The sequence below is a fragment of the Rhinolophus sinicus genome, chromosome 2 (genome assembly GCF_057876585.1).
Source record: "Rhinolophus sinicus isolate RSI-liver-muscle chromosome 2, RSI-T2T, whole genome shotgun sequence".
NCBI classification, from domain to species: Eukaryota; Metazoa; Chordata; class Mammalia; order Chiroptera; family Rhinolophidae; genus Rhinolophus; species Rhinolophus sinicus.
This window is the reverse complement of record NC_142502.1, coordinates 14,077,020-14,095,988: the sequence shown is the minus strand read 5'-3', so window position 1 is coordinate 14,095,988 and position 18,969 is coordinate 14,077,020. Positions and strand designations below refer to the sequence as shown.

The window sequence follows — 18,969 nt, the reverse complement described above, 5'->3', positions numbered from 1 at the left end:
ATTCCCTCATCCTAGCTAATGAGAGCCCAGGATTTGGGCGCAAACAAGGAGGCAGTATCTGGGTTGGGTTGATGAAGACACACGTGGGAGATTGTGGGTGGGGGGTTGGGGAGACAGTGGTGTCCTGGTGTTTTAGCACCAGACTCTGGTTCTGAATTTCTTGACCTCAAAATTTCAGACTTGTAGGTATAGTTACCGAGAGCCACTTGGGTGGGTAAAAGGTATTTCAAACTTATGTATAAAATTGGATCTTTGATGCACAACAACCTCCTACTTCCTTCCAACTTGCTCCTTCCCCCAAACCTAGTCAGTGAATGGTTCGACCCAAAAACCCAGAGGTCGTCCTGGAGACCCCTTTCCCTTCCCCTGCCCACCTGCCCCACCAAGCAGCCTCCCGGCTGCTCTTACTCTTTCCACTTTTCCTTCTGAAACCTTTCTCCACTCAGCAGTTAGCGGACTCTAAAACCTGAATGAGGTTCTGTGGCCCTCCTGCTTAGAGTTCTTGGGTGGTTTACTCTTGTCCTCACTCGGGCCCAGAAATTTGGTCTCAGCCCTGGCCCCTCTCGTGCCTCATCTTCGCCTCTGTCTCCCCGCCCAGGCCTGCTCCATGCAGATACCACTGCCCAGGACGCTCCTCCTGGTCTTCATGGGCTCCTTCCCTTCTCTCAGGTCCTATGTCATTTCAGTGTCAGCTCCCCAGATGGGCCTCCAGGACCACTCAGTCAAATGTAGCCCCAGTCACTCTGTCATGTCACTGTCTTGTCATTCTCTGCATGGCACAGAATATTATCTGAGAGTTCCTATGGCCTTGTTTGTTTACTGTAGTTCTCCGCCTACCAGGATGAGAGCAGAACCGTTTTTATCCTGTTGACCACCGTATCCCTAATTGCTGGAAGTGCCTCACACATATTAGGTGCTCCGTAAACACTTGTTGAATAATTAAATGAATACTTATTATGTTTACTACATTGCTCCTAAAAATACATATTTGTTAAATAACTGAATGCATGAGAAAAAACATAAAGAGACACGGCATGCTTCCTCATACACTTTCCCCTCAAAAATGAACACATTATTTTTAGGGATAATCACTTTATTGTTTTAAATAATTATCTTTCTTAAATTAAAAATTGCTTGCACCTGTAAGATATTTCCCATTCGAAAAGTCAAGTTTCCATTTAGTGAATGAATTAATTGGCTGGGCAGTTCCTAAACAATTCTTATTGTACTCACATTTGTCTCTCTTTTTCATTTAAGACTAGGCCATTTTGTCATTACTTTAAAACGATGGACATTGTTTAAAAAAAATAAAGACAGCATTCAGTTAAAATATCTGCAGGTATGAACTCTGCTGTGTGGGTCCTAAATAATCATTTTGGTTTAACCTGGCTGATCGGTGGCCCTAGGAATCCAACTCAGCGAATAATCTCCAAGTGTCTGGTTAGTGCACCGATTTGAATACACTTCTGTGTTCACATTTGAATGCACTTGCTTGTTGGGCCCATAGTGGATTATCAAGGGTTGCATTGCTGTGAGTTGCCAGGAGATCGGTAGTTTTCAATCCTGGATTAAAATCACACCCGAATCCCTTAGAAAGATTTAAAAATGTTGATGCCAGGTTTCACTCCAGACCAAGTGAACCAACCAGAATATCTGGAGAGTAAGGCCTGGGTACTCCGGGTGATTTTCATGGATAGCCCAGTCGAGAGCTTCACTGTGGCAGACTTAATCAAGGACAGGTCTTAACATTATACCAGGTTAGGAAATATCCATGGGCTAGTGTGTGCTGTCCAGTGTGGTAGCCAATGGCCACGTGTGGTTATTTCGATATAAAATAAATTTACAGTTCAGCTCTGCAGTCATAACCGGCTACATTTCTATTTACATATTTTATTTTAAAAAAAATTTTTTTACTAGCTACATTTTAAATGTTGAGTAGCCTCATTTGGACACGGGCTATTGTATTGGGTGGTGCAAATATAGAATATTTTCAGCACTGCAGGAAGTTTTTTTGGACAAAGCTCTTTTAGAGCTCTGGCAAGCAAGTGGAGAGTTGAAGTATTAGTCTCATGAAATGCTTGAAAAATCCCATATGGAGAATATCCATCGCTTTGAAATCATGAGAAACCGAGATCCTACATTGCTTTCCTAAGTGTTCTGCATATAAAATAAAATATGAAACTCATGATAGATAGTTTTCTATCTTTGTATTAGACGTGGAATTATTTAGACAAAGTATTTAACTATGTACTGTACCATATAACTATAAACATAGTTGAGTGTGTGAGCATGTGTATGTCTATGTTTAAGTGTCTCATTGATATTCTATGAATTTTTCCGTTCAAACTCCATACTGGGAGTTCCATAACCAGGGCTCTAATACCACTCTAGTGATTAACACACTATATAGCCTTTGATTTAACTTTAAATGAAAATGAAAATGCTGCTGATCAGGAATAGCAATGTGTTTATGCTGACCCAGCCACACCATCACCTGTGCCCCCTGGAGACCAGAGCCCGGTGCTTCTCCGACACGTGGCCACAGTGAGGATTGCAGTCCGTAGAGGAGTGAAGGCAGCTGCCCACCCAGGGAGGGAGCCCGTGACCTTGTCCTCACTCAACTTTTCCCAACTCTGCTAGCTTACCACGGGCAGCCACCTTCTAGGACTAGCAAGGTTAGGGGCGATGGAGACTTTGTCTTTTAAATAGTGTTTTCTTCAGAGGACTTGACAGGTTTATTCAGGATAGAAGTGAGAAATCAGAACTAGGTCAACGGGTAGAGATCTAGACACTAAACATATATATACATGTCCATAAACATGTGTATTGGCGTTTCATAGACCTGGCTTTATTTCCACATACATTTGTATGACCTTATCAGGACCCTGTCATCGTCCCTCGTGAGGACTTTGGGAGAAAAAGTAAATAGAAAACCCACAGAGTGACTTTGATAAACTCTGTCTTTTTCATCCTGAGATGATTTTTCTTTCGCTTCCTTTCTTCCTGCTTTTGTTCGGCTTTCTCATCCTTGAAACATGTTCAGCCAACAGCCCATCGAGGTTCATGGGAATTTTCCATGGCTTCCAGCCCCCCTCCTCCCTCGCGTCACTCCCTGCCTTCTCCCATGTCAGTGAAAGGGCAGCCTGTATTTTCACAGGTGGAGCCAAGACTTCGTATACACAGACCCCAGTGGCCCCGGCTGGGCTCTGAATAAAACCTGAACACTGTAATGCATATGACTAAATTCTTTTAGATAGGGTTATGGTCTGTTCTCATTGATAAAGGAAAAGAAAAAGTATAGAAATGGGATTAAAAATGAATATATAGTCAGATTTTTGCTCAAAGAATTAAAATGTCATAGTTATCAGAGTTGTAACATGAGACCATTAAACAATGAAAAAGACTTAAACAGAATTTGTAAAAATCAGAAGAACAAGCTTATCGTGACTATAAAAACGTTATTTTTACTTATTATTGCAAATATAGTATTCTTATGTAGTTGGCCTACCACAAATTGAATTGATTTTTATGCTTTAGGTTTTTCTTGAACTGATTAATTTCTAATGAAAAGAAATTTAAGTAAGCCTCTTAGACCATCAGGGTCTAATTCCATTTTTTTTAATATAATGCATACTAATATGAAATAAGGTAAGGAGTTTATTTCATGGTCACAGGCAGCTAACACAGTGGTTTATCAAAATTATAGTAGGAAGTAACTGATTTTTAGAGATTTTTTTTTCTCCTTGGTTCAATATTAAATGTAGAATAACACTGTTCTAGACAACATAAGGAACTTGGACCTTAGAAAGAGTCAGGGTTTTAAATTTCTCTGAGAGAATTTGTGCATTAAATTTGCAGTATGAATAAAAGAAGAATGGTTTAAGTGAGTCTTTAAATACCCAGCAGTCTGTCCCGCTTTGTCCCAAATTGATCTCCCATTTGTCTTTTGGGGTTTTAATTTTTAATTTGTTTTTCTATTTCTATAGGGGACGCCTGTATTTGTGCATGCTGGTCCCTTTGCTAACATCGCCCATGGCAACTCTTCAGTATTGGCTGATAAAATTGCCTTGAAACTCGTTGGTGAAGAAGGATTTGTAGGTAAGTCATTTCTTTCCAATTTAATTATTGTAGAATTTTGAAGAAATCTAAAGATGATGTCTGGAGTAGAGTGATATCCACACAGATTTAAAATGTATTCTTTTAGACCCAACTTTCGTAGATGGTTGTAGTATTGGAAAAGCCCTATGGTCTGGGCTGTACTAGTGAACTGATACTGTGGTTGAACCATAGATTCTGATGTCAAGTACGTATGTGTTTGAATATAAGCTATGATACTTGCTGGCTGACTGACCTTACACACATTTTAATGACCTCTGAACTTCAGTTTTCTCATCTGTAAAATGGCGATCACAATATTGTATCAAACCTTGCAGGGTTATTGTGAAAACTAACTGAGATTATTCATTCAGCAAATATTAATTGAGAACTTACCATATACCAGGCATCGGACTCGGAGCTGTGGGTACAGTGGTGGGCAAAACAGACCTAGCCCCTGTCTAATGGTGTATATTATGTAACAGGAGAAAGTGCTCGTTCAGTGTTAGCCATTCTTAGCAATAACAGTACTACTAATAACTTGAAATGAAAATCACTTTGCCCTTCCTCAAATCCAAGTGTGTTTTTGTGGCCTAAAGTGGGGCAGAGGGTGCCAGCCAATAGACTTGATATTTTCGTTGGTGGGTCTTCAAACATTTTGCTACTGTCAAGCTCTTCTTTGTGTTACTTATTTCTCTTTAGCTTTTGTTGGATAGTCCAGCCAGAAAGGGGGCAACTGCCATAGAGTTTGTGCAATAAGTGCCAGCCCCAATCTCACCCATGATATTAAGGCTGTGAGAAAACAAAAGACAAACAAACAAGGATTCGTGGAATAACACCTTAATTTGACATCAGAGGGATTACACTGGTAGATTTTCACAGGCCGACAGGTAATTTGCATTCACACCACATGAGTGCCTGTAATCATCAAGCCTAGCAGTTGCTTCTTTCACACCCATCATCAGCCTTGTGTCAAACTCAGAAGGGACTTATTTTACTAGAAAGGATTCTGCTGGACAAAAGAACTTAGCTCTGCACTTTCACGCTCAGCCATTATAAAGTTCATTCCAGGCTATTGAGACTGCTTTAAGAATTCCTTCCAGACACTCAGTCAGGATCAAATGAGGATTTATGTGTTCATTTCTCAAAGGTCTGTTTTATATAGCTCTCATGTACTTTGCTGCTTCGGTACCAAATCCACTATGAGAGTGGCTAGACATGCTGTCTAAATGGATTTGCTCCATTGATCACTGCATAATTGTAGAGCTAATGGACCAGGAGCCTGCATAAAGGCAGGCACTGAATAGGTGGGTACTCATGTGAAGTGGTGGTTCTAATGCATTCACTCCACAAATAAAAGCTTCTAGAAGAAAGCACTCTATTTTATGCTGACAGAGCTCTCTGCTTCTGTACCAGTCCTTCCTCTGTCAATGCATATTTATAGAATATGTGTTAGCATGGCAAAGCATCTTGAAAAGTATATGCTGATAAGGTATATAAAACATACCAGCTGTCTTGTAACCGTGGACAAGTCATTAGCCTCTCTGGGCATATCCCTGTAGACCTTATCATCTGAAAAATCAGACGCTGGAAGATAGGGCATTGGATGTGGATGGGTAGCCATGGACCCAGAGGTAAAAGCTGAGGGATCAGAATTCTTTAACTGGTCATGTGACCTAGGCAAGTTGCTTAACTTCTCTAGGGCTCAATCTCATCTTTTGATAAAAGGAAAATACCTGTGTTGTATCAAATGTGCTTTGTAAACCATAGAGAACCACGCAAGTGTCAGTGATTGTGCTAATTATTTCTATAATCTCTTCTAGACTAAGGGGCTGAAAGTGAGGGAGAATTCGGTGACAGTGAAATGTGTCCACTGCCAGCTGGTTTAGAGGACTAGTGTTAGAGTCGTAGTATCTGGCTAAATTCCTTTCAAGTTGTATAACTTGAGCAAGTTAACTCTTTTGTGCCTCAGTTTCTGTATCTGTAAAATAGGGTGTTTAATAGGTCTTTCTTCATAAGTATTAAATGAGAACAATGTGTGTTAAGTCCTGGCACAGTACCTGACTCATGGTAAGGCTCGATAATTCTTAGCCATGCCTCATTATTATTCCCCCCATTGTTGAAACATGAATAAACTTCCTTTTTTAATTTAATTTTTAGATAATGGTTTTATTTTTAACTGTGGTAAAATACATACAACATAAAATTTACCATCTTAACCGTTTTTAAGTATACCTCAGTAGTACATTGATAGTTCACAGTTTGGTACATTCACCTTGTGCAACCATCACATCCAGAACTCTTTTCATCAATGACACGCTGTACCCATTAAACAACTCCCATCCCCCATCCTCCCAGCTCCTGCCAATCACCCTTCCACTTTCTATCTCTGAGTTTGACTATTCTAGATACCTCATATTAGTATCTGTCCTTTTGTGACTGGCTTATTTCTCTTAGCATGTCCTCAGGGCTCACCCCTGTTGCAGCATGTGTTCAGATTTCCTTACTTTTTCAGGCTGAATACTACTCCGTCGTATGTATATACATTTTGGTTTATCAATTCTTCTGTCGATGGACACTTGGGTGGTTTCCACCTTTTGGTGATTGTGACTAATACTATTTTGAACATGGGTGTACAAATAACTCTTTATTTCCTCTTATGTTACTTTTAATGTGTAAAGATCATGCTCCATTCTATAGAAATATGTGACAGCAGTTACTTACGAGAATGTGTATACCACAGGACTCAACCCGTACTGTGAAACTCTCAGGAAGGTAGTGTGCTAATGCTGGGGCGCCATTGGAAGGTTGGAAGCAAAGCCAGTGTATGAACAGTGGGAACAGGGTGTGATCAGGAAACCGCGCTCTTTCCCCCACTGCCAGGTCAAGCCTGCTCTGTGGAGCTGGTTTGTTCCCTGTAGTTGGGGGAAATTTATGGTAGATTCCTCTCACTCCCAGTTAATATCTGGTTCCTCTAAAATATTTTTTAAAACATTCCTCTAGTCACTTTCAGTATAAGAAGAGTCTCATTTTAATAAAAAATATGTGTGCGCCGTCTAATATTAGAATCAAACTCCAAATGTCATTCAAAATTAAGGTTCTCCTTTCCCCCATGTCTCTGGCTGACAGTGGGAAGGGGAGGGTGGCTTCTTCTCTGTCCACCCTCACCTTGCACTTCGGCTGCCTCTGGCCCCTCCAAGGTTGAAGCTTGGGCATTCGATGGTACCCATCCACCTTCTTCCAGCCAAGGTCTTGGCAGAAGCCCTCTGGGTAGTATTGCTTTTATACGATGCTGCTGCTTCCACCACTGGTCTCCAGGCACCACATCCCTTCAGCCTCTTACGTTCCTTCGGTGGGAGTACAGTTATGCCACCCACGACCCTCTGTTCTGCTGCTACGGGCTATTTCAACCTGTAGACTTCTCTTTATATCCCAGTCCAGCACTGTGTCCCCCAAGGCATGGACACTACTTTCCCGTGGTTCTTCTAAAGCCTTACTTGCTAGCTCGAGGAAAAGGGGGATAAGCTCCACATCCTTCCCACTGGGAGCTCGGAAGTGGGATTTGACACACTGACATTTACTTTGAAGAAATCCTTTCCTGACTTCTAACCTTGTCGACCCTTTTGAAACCTCAAGGTGGCTGGCTGTGGGGCTAAGGGATGAAAAATTTATTTTCAATTTCTTTGCCAATGCTGCTAGGTCTAGCGTCATCTTTGGCCTGTGACCAACTGACACCATTTTGGGTTCTTACACAGAAGTGAAACCCCAACAGCCCCATTTTAACATCCTTCTACAGTAGTTAAATGCAGTGGGATAGGGTTATCTGAAGCCTCAGGGGGGATTTATGTCCTTAGAAAAGTTATTGTTTTTAGGAGACTCTCTTAAGATATAAAAAAGATTGATAATTTGGGTTACATTAAAAAATAAATTGATAAAAGGTACAAGGTTAAAAAGCAAGTAACAGGTTGGAAAAAAACATTTGCAAACATAATAGACAAATGAAAAGTTTTCAGAATACAAACCACCAAGTACTACAGATTGATAAGAAAAAACTGAATAATCCAACCGAACAATGGGCAAAGGATTTGAAAATGTTCACAGTAAAAAGAGCAATCTGACTGAATTTCTGGGTAAAACTGAAAGAACAAATGATCTAGCAATTTCACTTCTCTGTAACACCCAGAAAAGAAATAATTGAAAGTATATTTAAGTCTTTGAAATGTTTACTTTGGTACATATTTTTTGAGCTTCTGCTGTATGTCAAGCAACATATGGTAGGAGCTGGGAATCAAAGACGGTTAAGACACATTTCTTAGCCTACAATAATTTATAATGGGGTGTGAGAGACAAGCCTGTAAGCAGAAGCTCGGTGGTGAGTATAATGCACTCAGGAGATTAAGTATATTGATTAACTAAGAATCTTAAGGCATGATGGGCATCTCTTAGATAGATTTTCTCCACACTACTGGTTTAATCTAGTTTTTCATTATATCCCAACACATGTAAGGAAGGAATTATTTTGTCTACTCTGCAATAATTATTCCAAGATAATGGACTCAATACTCCATTTAGACTTAAAACAGAGTCAAGTTTATTTAATTAATTGCAGAAATTTGTCCGACTAGAGAAAAGCACTGCATGAGAATTTGGGGGAAAGCGCTGTGGTCACTGATTTCTACTTCTTTAGTCACCCGTCCTCAGGGAAGTCCACTCAACTTCACTTACTGCTGTAGAGGCAAAACATTTCTTTGGCATCAAATCCCAATCGTGTTATTTTTTAAAAAGAAAGAAAGAAAAGAATAACAACATTGAGTTCCTAGGTTTTTAAAACTTATCTCATATTAAAACTATTTGTAGGGATTTCAAATTTACACGTGGGCCTTGGTTTTTAAAATTTATTTCCTGTTCCCTTCACTTGGTTTTGATTCCAGTTTTGAATGAATACCTTGCCTTCACTCTGGAATGCAGCTTACATTTGTACATTTTTATAGCCAGGGGTTTCTTAACAGAGTCACCAGCTACCACCCCCTATAACTAAGTACAGAATTATATGAGTATATGTCCTCTTTTTTTTTTAGCAGAGAAAAGCTCCACAATTCTCATTAGATTCTCAAAAGGAGCTCATGACTCATAAAAGATAAAGCACGGTGCCTTCGTCTCATGGCCTAATGGATGGTGTGTGCTATTTAACCTTACTCTTTAAGGTGATCTACGTGAAGCTGGGGTGCCTTTCGATTTTTATCACATTTGACATTGAGCACTCTCATCCAGAGTGCATGTCAACAAGTTGCCTCATTGAGTCTTCTTGCTGTCTGGAAAATTACACAGACCCAGCTTGGGTTCTCCCAGTGCTGCCTTGGTCCATGAGCGTAAACAGACAATGTGGCAGAAGAGAAAGATGAGACCGATGCTCGATTAAATCACACACTGGGCGTGGCCTCGAACATTTCGGGATTCGGGTTAAAGATCAGAATGACTAGTAGCCATGGCTGTCCTGAGACAAACTGAGTAGGATTGGGAAGCGAAGCCTTGTTTGCATTTTCATTGTAGATGCTCCTGTTCTCTGAGCTGTTCCTGAGCTCCAGACCTGGTCGTAGACTTTCGCACTTAATCCTTAAGCAGCTCAGTGGGGTGGGTGTTATCATCCCCATTTTAGTGATGATATAACTGAAGCTTAGCCAGGTAACGATACACGCCCACCATCACGCAGCCACTAAGTGGCAGAGGACGCACCCTCAGGGCTCCTGTTACCAAAACCTGTGCAGATAATGGTTGCCTCTTCCGCCTGTAGTGAATTTTTAACATCTCTCTTTATCTGGTTCTATTCACTCCCATTAAAAAAGTAATTCGTTTCAGATGACCTGTCTACAACAGATGGTCACGTTTAAAAATTGTACCAATATAATTGTATTGTGCTAATATCTGGTAATGGATGCTGACGGTGGTGGAATGCTTTTGGTTCTTTTTCCTTGTCTTCTTGCTACTTTAAAAGATCCTTTTCCTTAATATATTGCTAGTTAAAGGTTATCTTACCAAGTCACACTCTGACTGCTGTCTCCCCCCTGCTCCCCTCACCCCACGTCCTTTTGCAAACAGCTTTGAATCTTTATACTTCGGCTTCAGGGCCGAAATTTTAATATCCCTATGAAATTTTAAATATCCCTTCAATTTGGTAGAAGAGAACCAAACCAAACTCACATTCCTATAATTTCATCCACTCGGAAAAAAAAAATCGGATGTGAAGTGATCGTCCAGCTTTCTAAGCTTTAATTCTCCAAGATTCCACTCTGTTTGCATTATTTAGATACACTAATCTCAGTCTACACTCCATTTTTGTTATTCTTCCCATTTTTTTCTCTACTGATTGTTTTCATAATTAAATCAAGGATGAGAAGTGCAGGATTATTGGAGACCCTGGCGGAAGGTCATGTGCTCACTGATCACCAGTAGTGTTTTTAACCCCTCTGTTGAGGAAAGCTTAGTGAGAAGCTTGTTTTTCCGTTGTTCTAGGAGTTCTGGTTTCCCTTCTGTAGCTTGGTGCCCAATCCCATTCTCCCCTCACTCTGTGTGCAGGCCCTTATTCCACCTCACCTTACTCGTCCTATAGTATAAAGGAGCCCTCTCTCCTTTTATCAGCTCGTCTTCTGTCCCCCCTGAGAAAAACAAAATAAGTGAAATATTCTGAGTTTACAGTATTCAGGAAAGTATTCAGATTAATATAATAAAACACCCATGTTTTATTATATTAAATAAGTGATATGTTCTGATTTTGACACCAGTCGACTGTGTCAAAATCAGAACATATCACTGTGCTTTGGTTTTTTGTTTTTGTTTTTTTTAATAAAATATTAGAGATAGGGTTGAAGTCCCCATGAATTCCTCCCTGATCGCATTCCCTTTTCTGCTTCTCTGGAGGATGCCACTGTCCTGATTTGGGGGGATTATCATTTCTGAGCATTCATTTATAATTTTCTCACATATGTGTGTGTCCAGAAAAGACCGACAACAGATTCTCAAACCTTCTCTGGTCATGCCACACCCAGTATCTCAGCAATTTTTCAAAGCACCCCAGGCCAAAAGAAACACTTCCATTCAGTGAAGTCCAATCAATTTAATGGATATTTCTGTCCTAATCTTACAGGGAATGACGTTGTGCCTCGGTTCTTTGTCTTCTTGAAGGAAAGAATTCAATTAAGAGCTTTGCAGTATAGAATAGCAAGAAGTTTATTAGTAAAAGTGAGTTTACTCCAAGATATAGAGCGGGCGGACCTGAGAGAGGGAAGCAGCCTCTCTTTACATTGTGTGAGAGTTTTTAATTCTATGGGTACCATTATTTCGCCCTCTCTCCAATACCTTTCATTCTCCCAGCTGGCATGTCTCGTACTCCCTTCTTGCTCTCAAGGTTGTCTGAGCTCATTACAATGGCCCTGAGAAGCAGAGTATATATTCTGATAAGCAGGATGGTTTCTCTCTCCCAATCACTTCTAATAATACATTCCTTTGATTTAGGCGCTTGTGTGAGCCTGGAATCCTGCTGGGCTAGTAAAGTATTGGTGCCCTAAGTGAGGCAGCTGCAAGGGGACTTGACCCAAGTAGGAGCTGCAGTAAGGGTCTTTCTAACTGGGGCTGGGTCTCTCCTCCTGCTCATTTCTATCTATCTCCCTACCCTATTACTAACAACTTAGTAGCTGTCTGGAAAAAAAGAATGCCCATGAACTGAAAGAAAAAATAATGCTTCGTTCTTAAATAGCCACCACAACTTATTAATGAGACGTGTCCTCGTTGGGCCCTGAACAACGTCTCGATCCTTAGACTCACTCGACTCAACTGTTCGAGCCTCATTCCTGTTCCATGTAGATTTTCACACAATTCATGCTTTTTACTACAGCAACCACCAAAAGTTTAGCTTTGCAAACGTATGATGTCACTGAAAGGCATGCAGAGTGATAGTGCTGAAACAGTAAACTACCTCAAATGAGCAGAACTTGCAGGGTCCACCAGATGTCAAGCGTTGCCGAGTTTCCCTCCAAAATTAAAACATCCATGTCTCCTCTGAGCTCACTGCTATGCCTCAGGGCACCTCAGCATATAAATTTGGGAACCACAGACATGCGGCATGTTTTTGTAGTGTTTTTAATATGTTTTAACATTTTATATATTAAATGTTACTATCTGCATTGTGCTCGAGCAGAGGTCAGCAAACTTTTTCTGTAAAGGGCAAGATAATAAATGTTTTCAGCTTTGTGAGTCATAGCGTCTTAGTGCAAAAATTCCACTGCAAAAGCATAGATAAAGCATGGATCAAACAACACGAAAGAGGGAGTGTGTTCCAACAGATTTTATTTATGGGCTCTGACATTCGAATTTCATATAGTTTTCACATGTGATGAAATGGTCTTCTTCTGATTTGTTTTCAAACGTTGAAAAATGTAAAAAAAGAAAAAAATAGTAATAATTACGTTGAAATCTACGGGCTATAATTTGCCAGCCCCTGCTCTGTAGCTTTCTATTTCCATTCAGTGTTACATTTATCCATGTAGCTGTGATAGGAGTAGCCTCACTTTACCCCCAGTGTCATCTTCCTTGGCACGAATATAGCACATGTATTTGTGCGTTCTTCATCGAAAGGCATTTAGATTCCCTCCAGAGTTCTGGTCTGACAAATAATGCTACTACAGGGAACATTCTTGTTTATGTCTGGGAATATGTGCAAAAGGTTTTCTAGGGTCCGTACCTCGCAGTGAGACTTACGGGGTTATAAATATGCTGAGAATCAGCTTAATAGATAAAGCCAAATTGTTCTTCAAAGTGCCACTTTATATCACCGACAATTATTTATGAGATTTCTGATTCCTCCACATTCTTCTCCCTGTTTGTATTTTTAGATTTTCGAAGTCTTGCCAATCTGTTGGTAGTGAAATAGTATTTCATTATAATTGAGAGTATAAGCATATGTACAGACATTGTACAGCAGTTGTGAATCGCCTATTTTCTTTTGGGTCGTTTATCATTTTCTTATGAATTTATAGCTTTTTAAAATATATATTCTGAATAGAAATACTTTGCCACTGTGTGTTACAGATATCTTCTTCCATGTGTGGTTTATCTTTTAAATATGTTCATTGTATCTTTTTTCTTTTCATTCCTTTTTTTCCCCCTGATTTCTGCTTTTGGAGTCATAAAAATAATGTATGTTGGCTAGTAAAATGTTCGCTCTTACATTTAGGCTTTTTTTTTTTTAAGATTTTTATTGGGGAAGAGGTATAGGACTTTATTAGGGAACAGTATGTACTTGCAGGATTTTTCCAAGTCAAGTTGTTCTCCTTTCAATCTTAGTTGTGGAGGGCGCAGCTCAGCTCCAGGTCCAGTTGCCGTTGTTAGTTGCAGGGGGTGCAGCCCACCATCCCTTGCAGGAGTCGAACCTGCAACCTTGTGGTTGAGAGCCCACTGGCCCATGTGGGAATCGAACCGGCAGCCTTTGGTGTTAGTAGCACAGAGCTCCAACTGCCTGAGCCACTGGGCCACCCTATTAGGCTTTTAATCATCTCAGAAATTATGTTTGTTTGTGGTGTCTTCTTTCCTTAATTAGCACAATTTGTGAAATTTTTCTTCCTCGCTGATTCTTTCAGAGGTGGTTGTCAGCCCCAGCTCTTAAAAAAGGGAGGCAAGAAGTCTCACTAAGTCTAAATCATTCAGGGGCTCTGCTCTCCTCACCCTGTGCCCCAAAGTGTTCAAGGCCGGTGCCTGTCGTGGTTGGCTGTTCACAATGGGACCTGCCTCCGGAACTGCTTCTAAATCCATTTACCCTGGCTAAGCGAGGGGCATGCTCTTCTCTGCCTCCCTGAGATAGAGGAGCCTCAAAGATGGTTTCTCCAGCTCTGCTTATCAGCTATAGAGATTAGGACCCTTCTTCTAGAAGGGGTTCTAAGCATCATCTCTCCCAACAGACTCTTCTGTTGATGGTTAGCATTATCCAGCAATGGTACCTGGCCCTTCTGGAAAAGAGAAAATGTCTATTCTTACCGCCTATGTTGGTTAGTTCTGAACATTTATCATTAAAGGTTCCTTGGAACTTTGAAAAGAAAGGGTTTGATCTTATGGTAAAATTCTGCATTGTCTATTTTCTAGTTTTTCAAGGTACTTTGAATAAAATACCTTTACTTGGGATACTTTCAGTTTATCCGTTTGGTTATTAATATATTGCTAATATGTTCATTAACTATGAATTAATCCAAAAGTGTTTTTGAGATAAAGAAGAAAGAACCTTCACTAGTCAAGTTAACAGAAAGTGAAGGCCTTTATGATCTGGCTTAACAGAAAAAGGAATTCATGATGATAGCAATTTTCTAGAATTTTCAGAAAAAAAATACAAAACAGATGAATGTTAATTATAAAACGCTTCTTCCCTTTGTTTCAGTAAAGTAGCTGTTTAATTAGAAGCCTAGTTTCTGTTTATCTTTACGGTGGACTTGGTATAGGAAATTATTAGACGTCGCGGCGCCTCCGTGAGCCCATTTCTCGGCCTCCCCACTGGAATTTCGCCCACCATCTTGACTTTTGTGTTTTGATGGTGTTCAGGTTTTTTAGTTATTGCTACTAACTTACACATATTCTTTTGTATATATCAAATATTTCGTAAAATTTTTTAAAAACTTAGGGACAGAATTTCTTAATTGAAGGGAACCAGATTTTACAACCTTTCCAAGCTTCGGTGGAATTAAGTTACAATAATACTGAGTTAGACTCAGTATTTTTTTATTTTTTTATTTTTTGGTTCATTTGGATAGCAATGTAGGTTATTGGTATTCTCTGCTATAATATACTGAAAATCAGGACAATGGAGATAATTTTCTTCAGAGCAGCCAAGCATATTAGATTACAGGCTCCAGCCACCTGGGTTTGAATTGCCCTTTGCTGTGTGCTGGCTGTGACCTTGGGTAGGTCACTTTACCTCCCCAAATCTTACCTACCTCAAGACTTGTTCTCTAGATGAGCTGCAGCAATGTTGGAAAAAGCACAGACTCTGGTATAAACTGAACGGTGGATGCCAACTGCTGTTGCCACCTGAAGATGTTAAGGATCTTTACTTTTAAGATAAACCTTCCCAAATGCTGATTCTTTCAAGTGAAGACTGTCTGCATGAGTACATTTGTTAACGTGAAACTCATAGAGCAATTAGAGTTCTGACAATGGAAGACCCTACTGCTGGTGTCCCTTCTCATACAAAGGACCATTATCCATAGAGGGACTCGGAGAGATCTGAGGGGATCCGATCATACCCAGCACCCTCCTCTGGGTTAGGGGAATCCTTTGTCATGACCGGGGACGGGGAGGAAAGAGCAGGACGCGCTGGAACCCAGCAGATTCACAGGTACATGACAGTGCATTTCCCTCCCTCCCTAAGCCCTGCACTACTCTGGAACTCAAAGGAGGAGAAGAAACTTCGACATGACAGTTGTTGAGAAACAATGCAGAGAATCTTTGCAGTGGCATTAAACATTAAAATTAAAAACATATGGTCTTAAATGCAGCTGGCACTGTTAACATCTCAAATATACTCTTGGTGCCAAAAGGGATGCTAACCAAAGCTTTAGGGAGTTTGGCTCCTTATCTGGGAAAGACCATCCCAGCCAAGGGGAGAAAGACGGGAGGCACATGTTTTTGTGATTTGAAAATATAGAGTATCCAAGGCACTTCGTATATGCTACTTTTAGCCAAAAAGATATAGGTCCATGGGCCCATTTAATGTACATCTGATTATACTTTAAATTTATTTGCTTTTATGAAAGCACTAGTAAATAATGCAGAACTTAATTTTAAGGGCAGTTTTTATAAATGTACTTGCTTTGGTTGAATTTACAACCTGTCTTCTTAAGTCAGAATATCATCTAAGAGCCCAAATCAAGGACTTGCATTAAAAAAACTAAGCTAAATTAACTTACATTATAACAACATACCCCTTAAATTCCAACCAATTCTCATGAGGGATCCTAAGGCCTCCGGCTGACCTGTATGTTCTGTGTTCTAATACACTTACCATGCCAAACGCGCATTGTGCAGAGAAACAAATAGGAACCAAGCTTTTAATGTAAAAGTCTTACTTTCTTACTAATGAAAAAAGAGGAAAGACATTTAGAATTTATAAAAACAATGTGGTATTGTATTGAGTCTTCACTGACCTGCCCTTTTTGTTTGCTACTGGGTTTCTAAGATTGATCCAAGTAGTTGCATCTAGCAACTATGACTATACCACCATTTATTTATCCATTCTCTTGTCAACAGATATTTAGGTTGTTTCTAGTTGTTGCATTGTAAACAATAAATACCAGGATGAGCGACCATTCTTGCGCTGATCTCCTGGTATGCTGGTGCCAGAGTTTCACCTAGAAAAAACTTAAAGATGCCGGTTGGTAACATCCTACGTATGCGTAACATAAAACAATTTCAAAAATAACTTTCCTTTGTTAAAGTCATATTCTCACCGTTATAGAAGACTCAGAAAAATCTTCAAGGGTAAAGAAAAACATTTCAAATCATCTCTAGTATCTCCATGCAAAGATAATTCCAATTTTGTTGTAATACCTCCATACTTCTATGTGGGTTTCTTTTTATTTTATTTTATTTTTTTATTAGTTTCAGGTATACAAAGCAATGTACTAGACGTTTACACGCCTTGCAAAGTGATAATCCCCCCAATCTACTACTCCTCTGACTTCATATGTAGCTGTTACAATACCAATGACTATCTTCACTGTGCTGTCCTCTGTATTCTGTGGATATGGACACACACACACGCATACACACACGCGCGCGCGCACACACACACACACACACACACGGTGCCAAAAAATGTATACACATTTTAAGAAAAGAAAAAACTATTAAATTGTAATACTCAATATACACCAATAACAGAAGATGAATACAAGTCACGTTTGACTTCTGCAATTACAAGAGGTGCTCAAGAGTGGTTCCCATCAGCGTCCAGACACTTCTGATTACGGCGAACTACTGCTTGAGCAACGTTGACCAGAGTGTCCACTTGTCTACATTTTTTTGGCACCTCCGGTATAAATATTTAATTATAGTTGATATTTCAGTTTTATTCTACTTCAGCTTCAGATGTGTAGCATATTAATCATGGACCTACACGGTGTATGAAGTGGGTTTCTTTTAAAAGGACAGTTTGAATCCTATGCGGATAAGTTACTCAGTTTGATCTTTAGCATTTTTGTGTAGCAAACAGTATACTGACTGAATCCTGGTTTTCTGAAGAGTCAGGCTCCATAACTGTCTCACCCCCTTCTGCCCTCCCTCTCCCCTCTCCCCACTGTCACCTCAGTGGTCTTATTCACTGTGGCTTATTCCGGGTTTCACTGTCTTCCATCTGTACCCCTGTCCACAACACTTCGTACAGACTGCTGTTTCCTTCACGCTTTTGTTTGGGTGTTCATTCTCTCTGATGCTCTGATGGTCAGTTCTTAACTCCTTCATTTCACAGGGCCTCTCCTTCCCTCCTCCTCCTTAAAGCACTTTCTAAACACCGGCCTCTCCCAGTTCTCCTCCTGTCCTCCCGGGGGCTCCTTCCTGCACAGCATCTTGCTGCAGAGTCATCTTCTGGATCTCTGAACCTTGGACTCAGCATCAGATCCCGTCTCTTGCCCCATAACTTAACTGGCCATCTCCATACTTCTGTACCTCCGGCCAGGACTTTTCCTTGACCACCAGGCTCATCTATTCAGATGCCGCCTTAAAATTCCTAAACCGTAATTTTGATTCCCTTTCTTCAGATCCCAGACCTGCTTCCCATCTCCGTTAATGATACTTTGATTCTTCTGGGGTCTTTTGCCAAGAGCCTTGAAATCGTTGTTGCCTCCTCTTTTTTATCCACACGCCACACCCAGTCCATCAGAATGGCTATGACCCAACCACTCCTGTCACATGGCTGCCCAACCTAGTCCAGGTCACCGCCATCTCTGCCTGGACTTTGTAACAGCCACCCCTCACCCTACCCTGCCCACAGTCTGTTTCCATGATCCCACCAGAGTGGTCCTTTGGAAGCCTAGTCAGATCCTCACCCCCTCTGCTCAAACCCTCCAGTGCTTTGTAGCTTTCAGAATAAACCCAAACCTAATCTTTGCCCCGTCTCCTGCCCTGCCTTTCTCTCGGTCTGCCTAGCACCTGGTTTGGAGACACCAGGCCTCCTTCCATATCTGGGTCCCCGCACCTGCTGTTCTCTCTCTGAATATGCTCATAACTCCGTGGTTTGCTCGGCTGCTTCATACACATCTCTGCTTCAGTGTCAGAGGCAGCTTCTGTGTGCATTCTAGCCGAAAGCGCACCCGCCCTCGCCCCAGCTCCCTCGTCCTGTGTGCTGCCTCCACCAGACATGCATGGTTTGTTAGAGCACCGACGCTTTTGTCCCTTTTGTTCACTGCTGTAACCCTGGCTTCTGATTAATAGCTAATAAATATTTTGCAATTCGAAGAACTCCATAGAGGCAGAGAATAGTCCATAAATCTGTCACCTCAGAAATATAAAAATTATCAACTTGAGTTCTAGGGACAGCCTCAGTTCAAATCCTGGTTCTGTTCCTTATCAACTCTGTGACTTTGAACAAGTTCTGTAGCCCAGTGTGTTCAAATGTGACACGCCCATTCCCTCTTTTTATAGTGAACACTTGACTATTCTGAAGTAAGATTCAGGTACCATAACTTTCTACATATAATTACAAAAAAGCAATATAATGTGCTAGTTGTGATATAAAGGTATTTTACAATAACACAATATGTATTTTGATATGTATTAATTAGAAGAAATATTTCAACTGCACTAGAAGGTATTCTGAGTGGTCAGGTACTTGCACATATACAG

At 40.6% G+C, this 18,969-nt stretch overlaps 1 protein-coding gene across 1 annotated transcript in view; it reads left to right on the top strand.

Annotated features, from left to right (window-relative positions):
• The window catches only part of MTHFD1L (methylenetetrahydrofolate dehydrogenase (NADP+ dependent) 1 like), a 188,026-nt gene that overhangs the window by 73,824 nt on the left and 95,233 nt on the right, over positions 1–18,969 (top strand). The window contains exon 20 of the mRNA XM_074333706.2: positions 3,987–4,098. Within this exon, the coding sequence (XP_074189807.1) occupies positions 3,987–4,098 (112 nt within the window). The remainder of the gene's footprint in view (positions 1–3,986; positions 4,099–18,969) is intronic.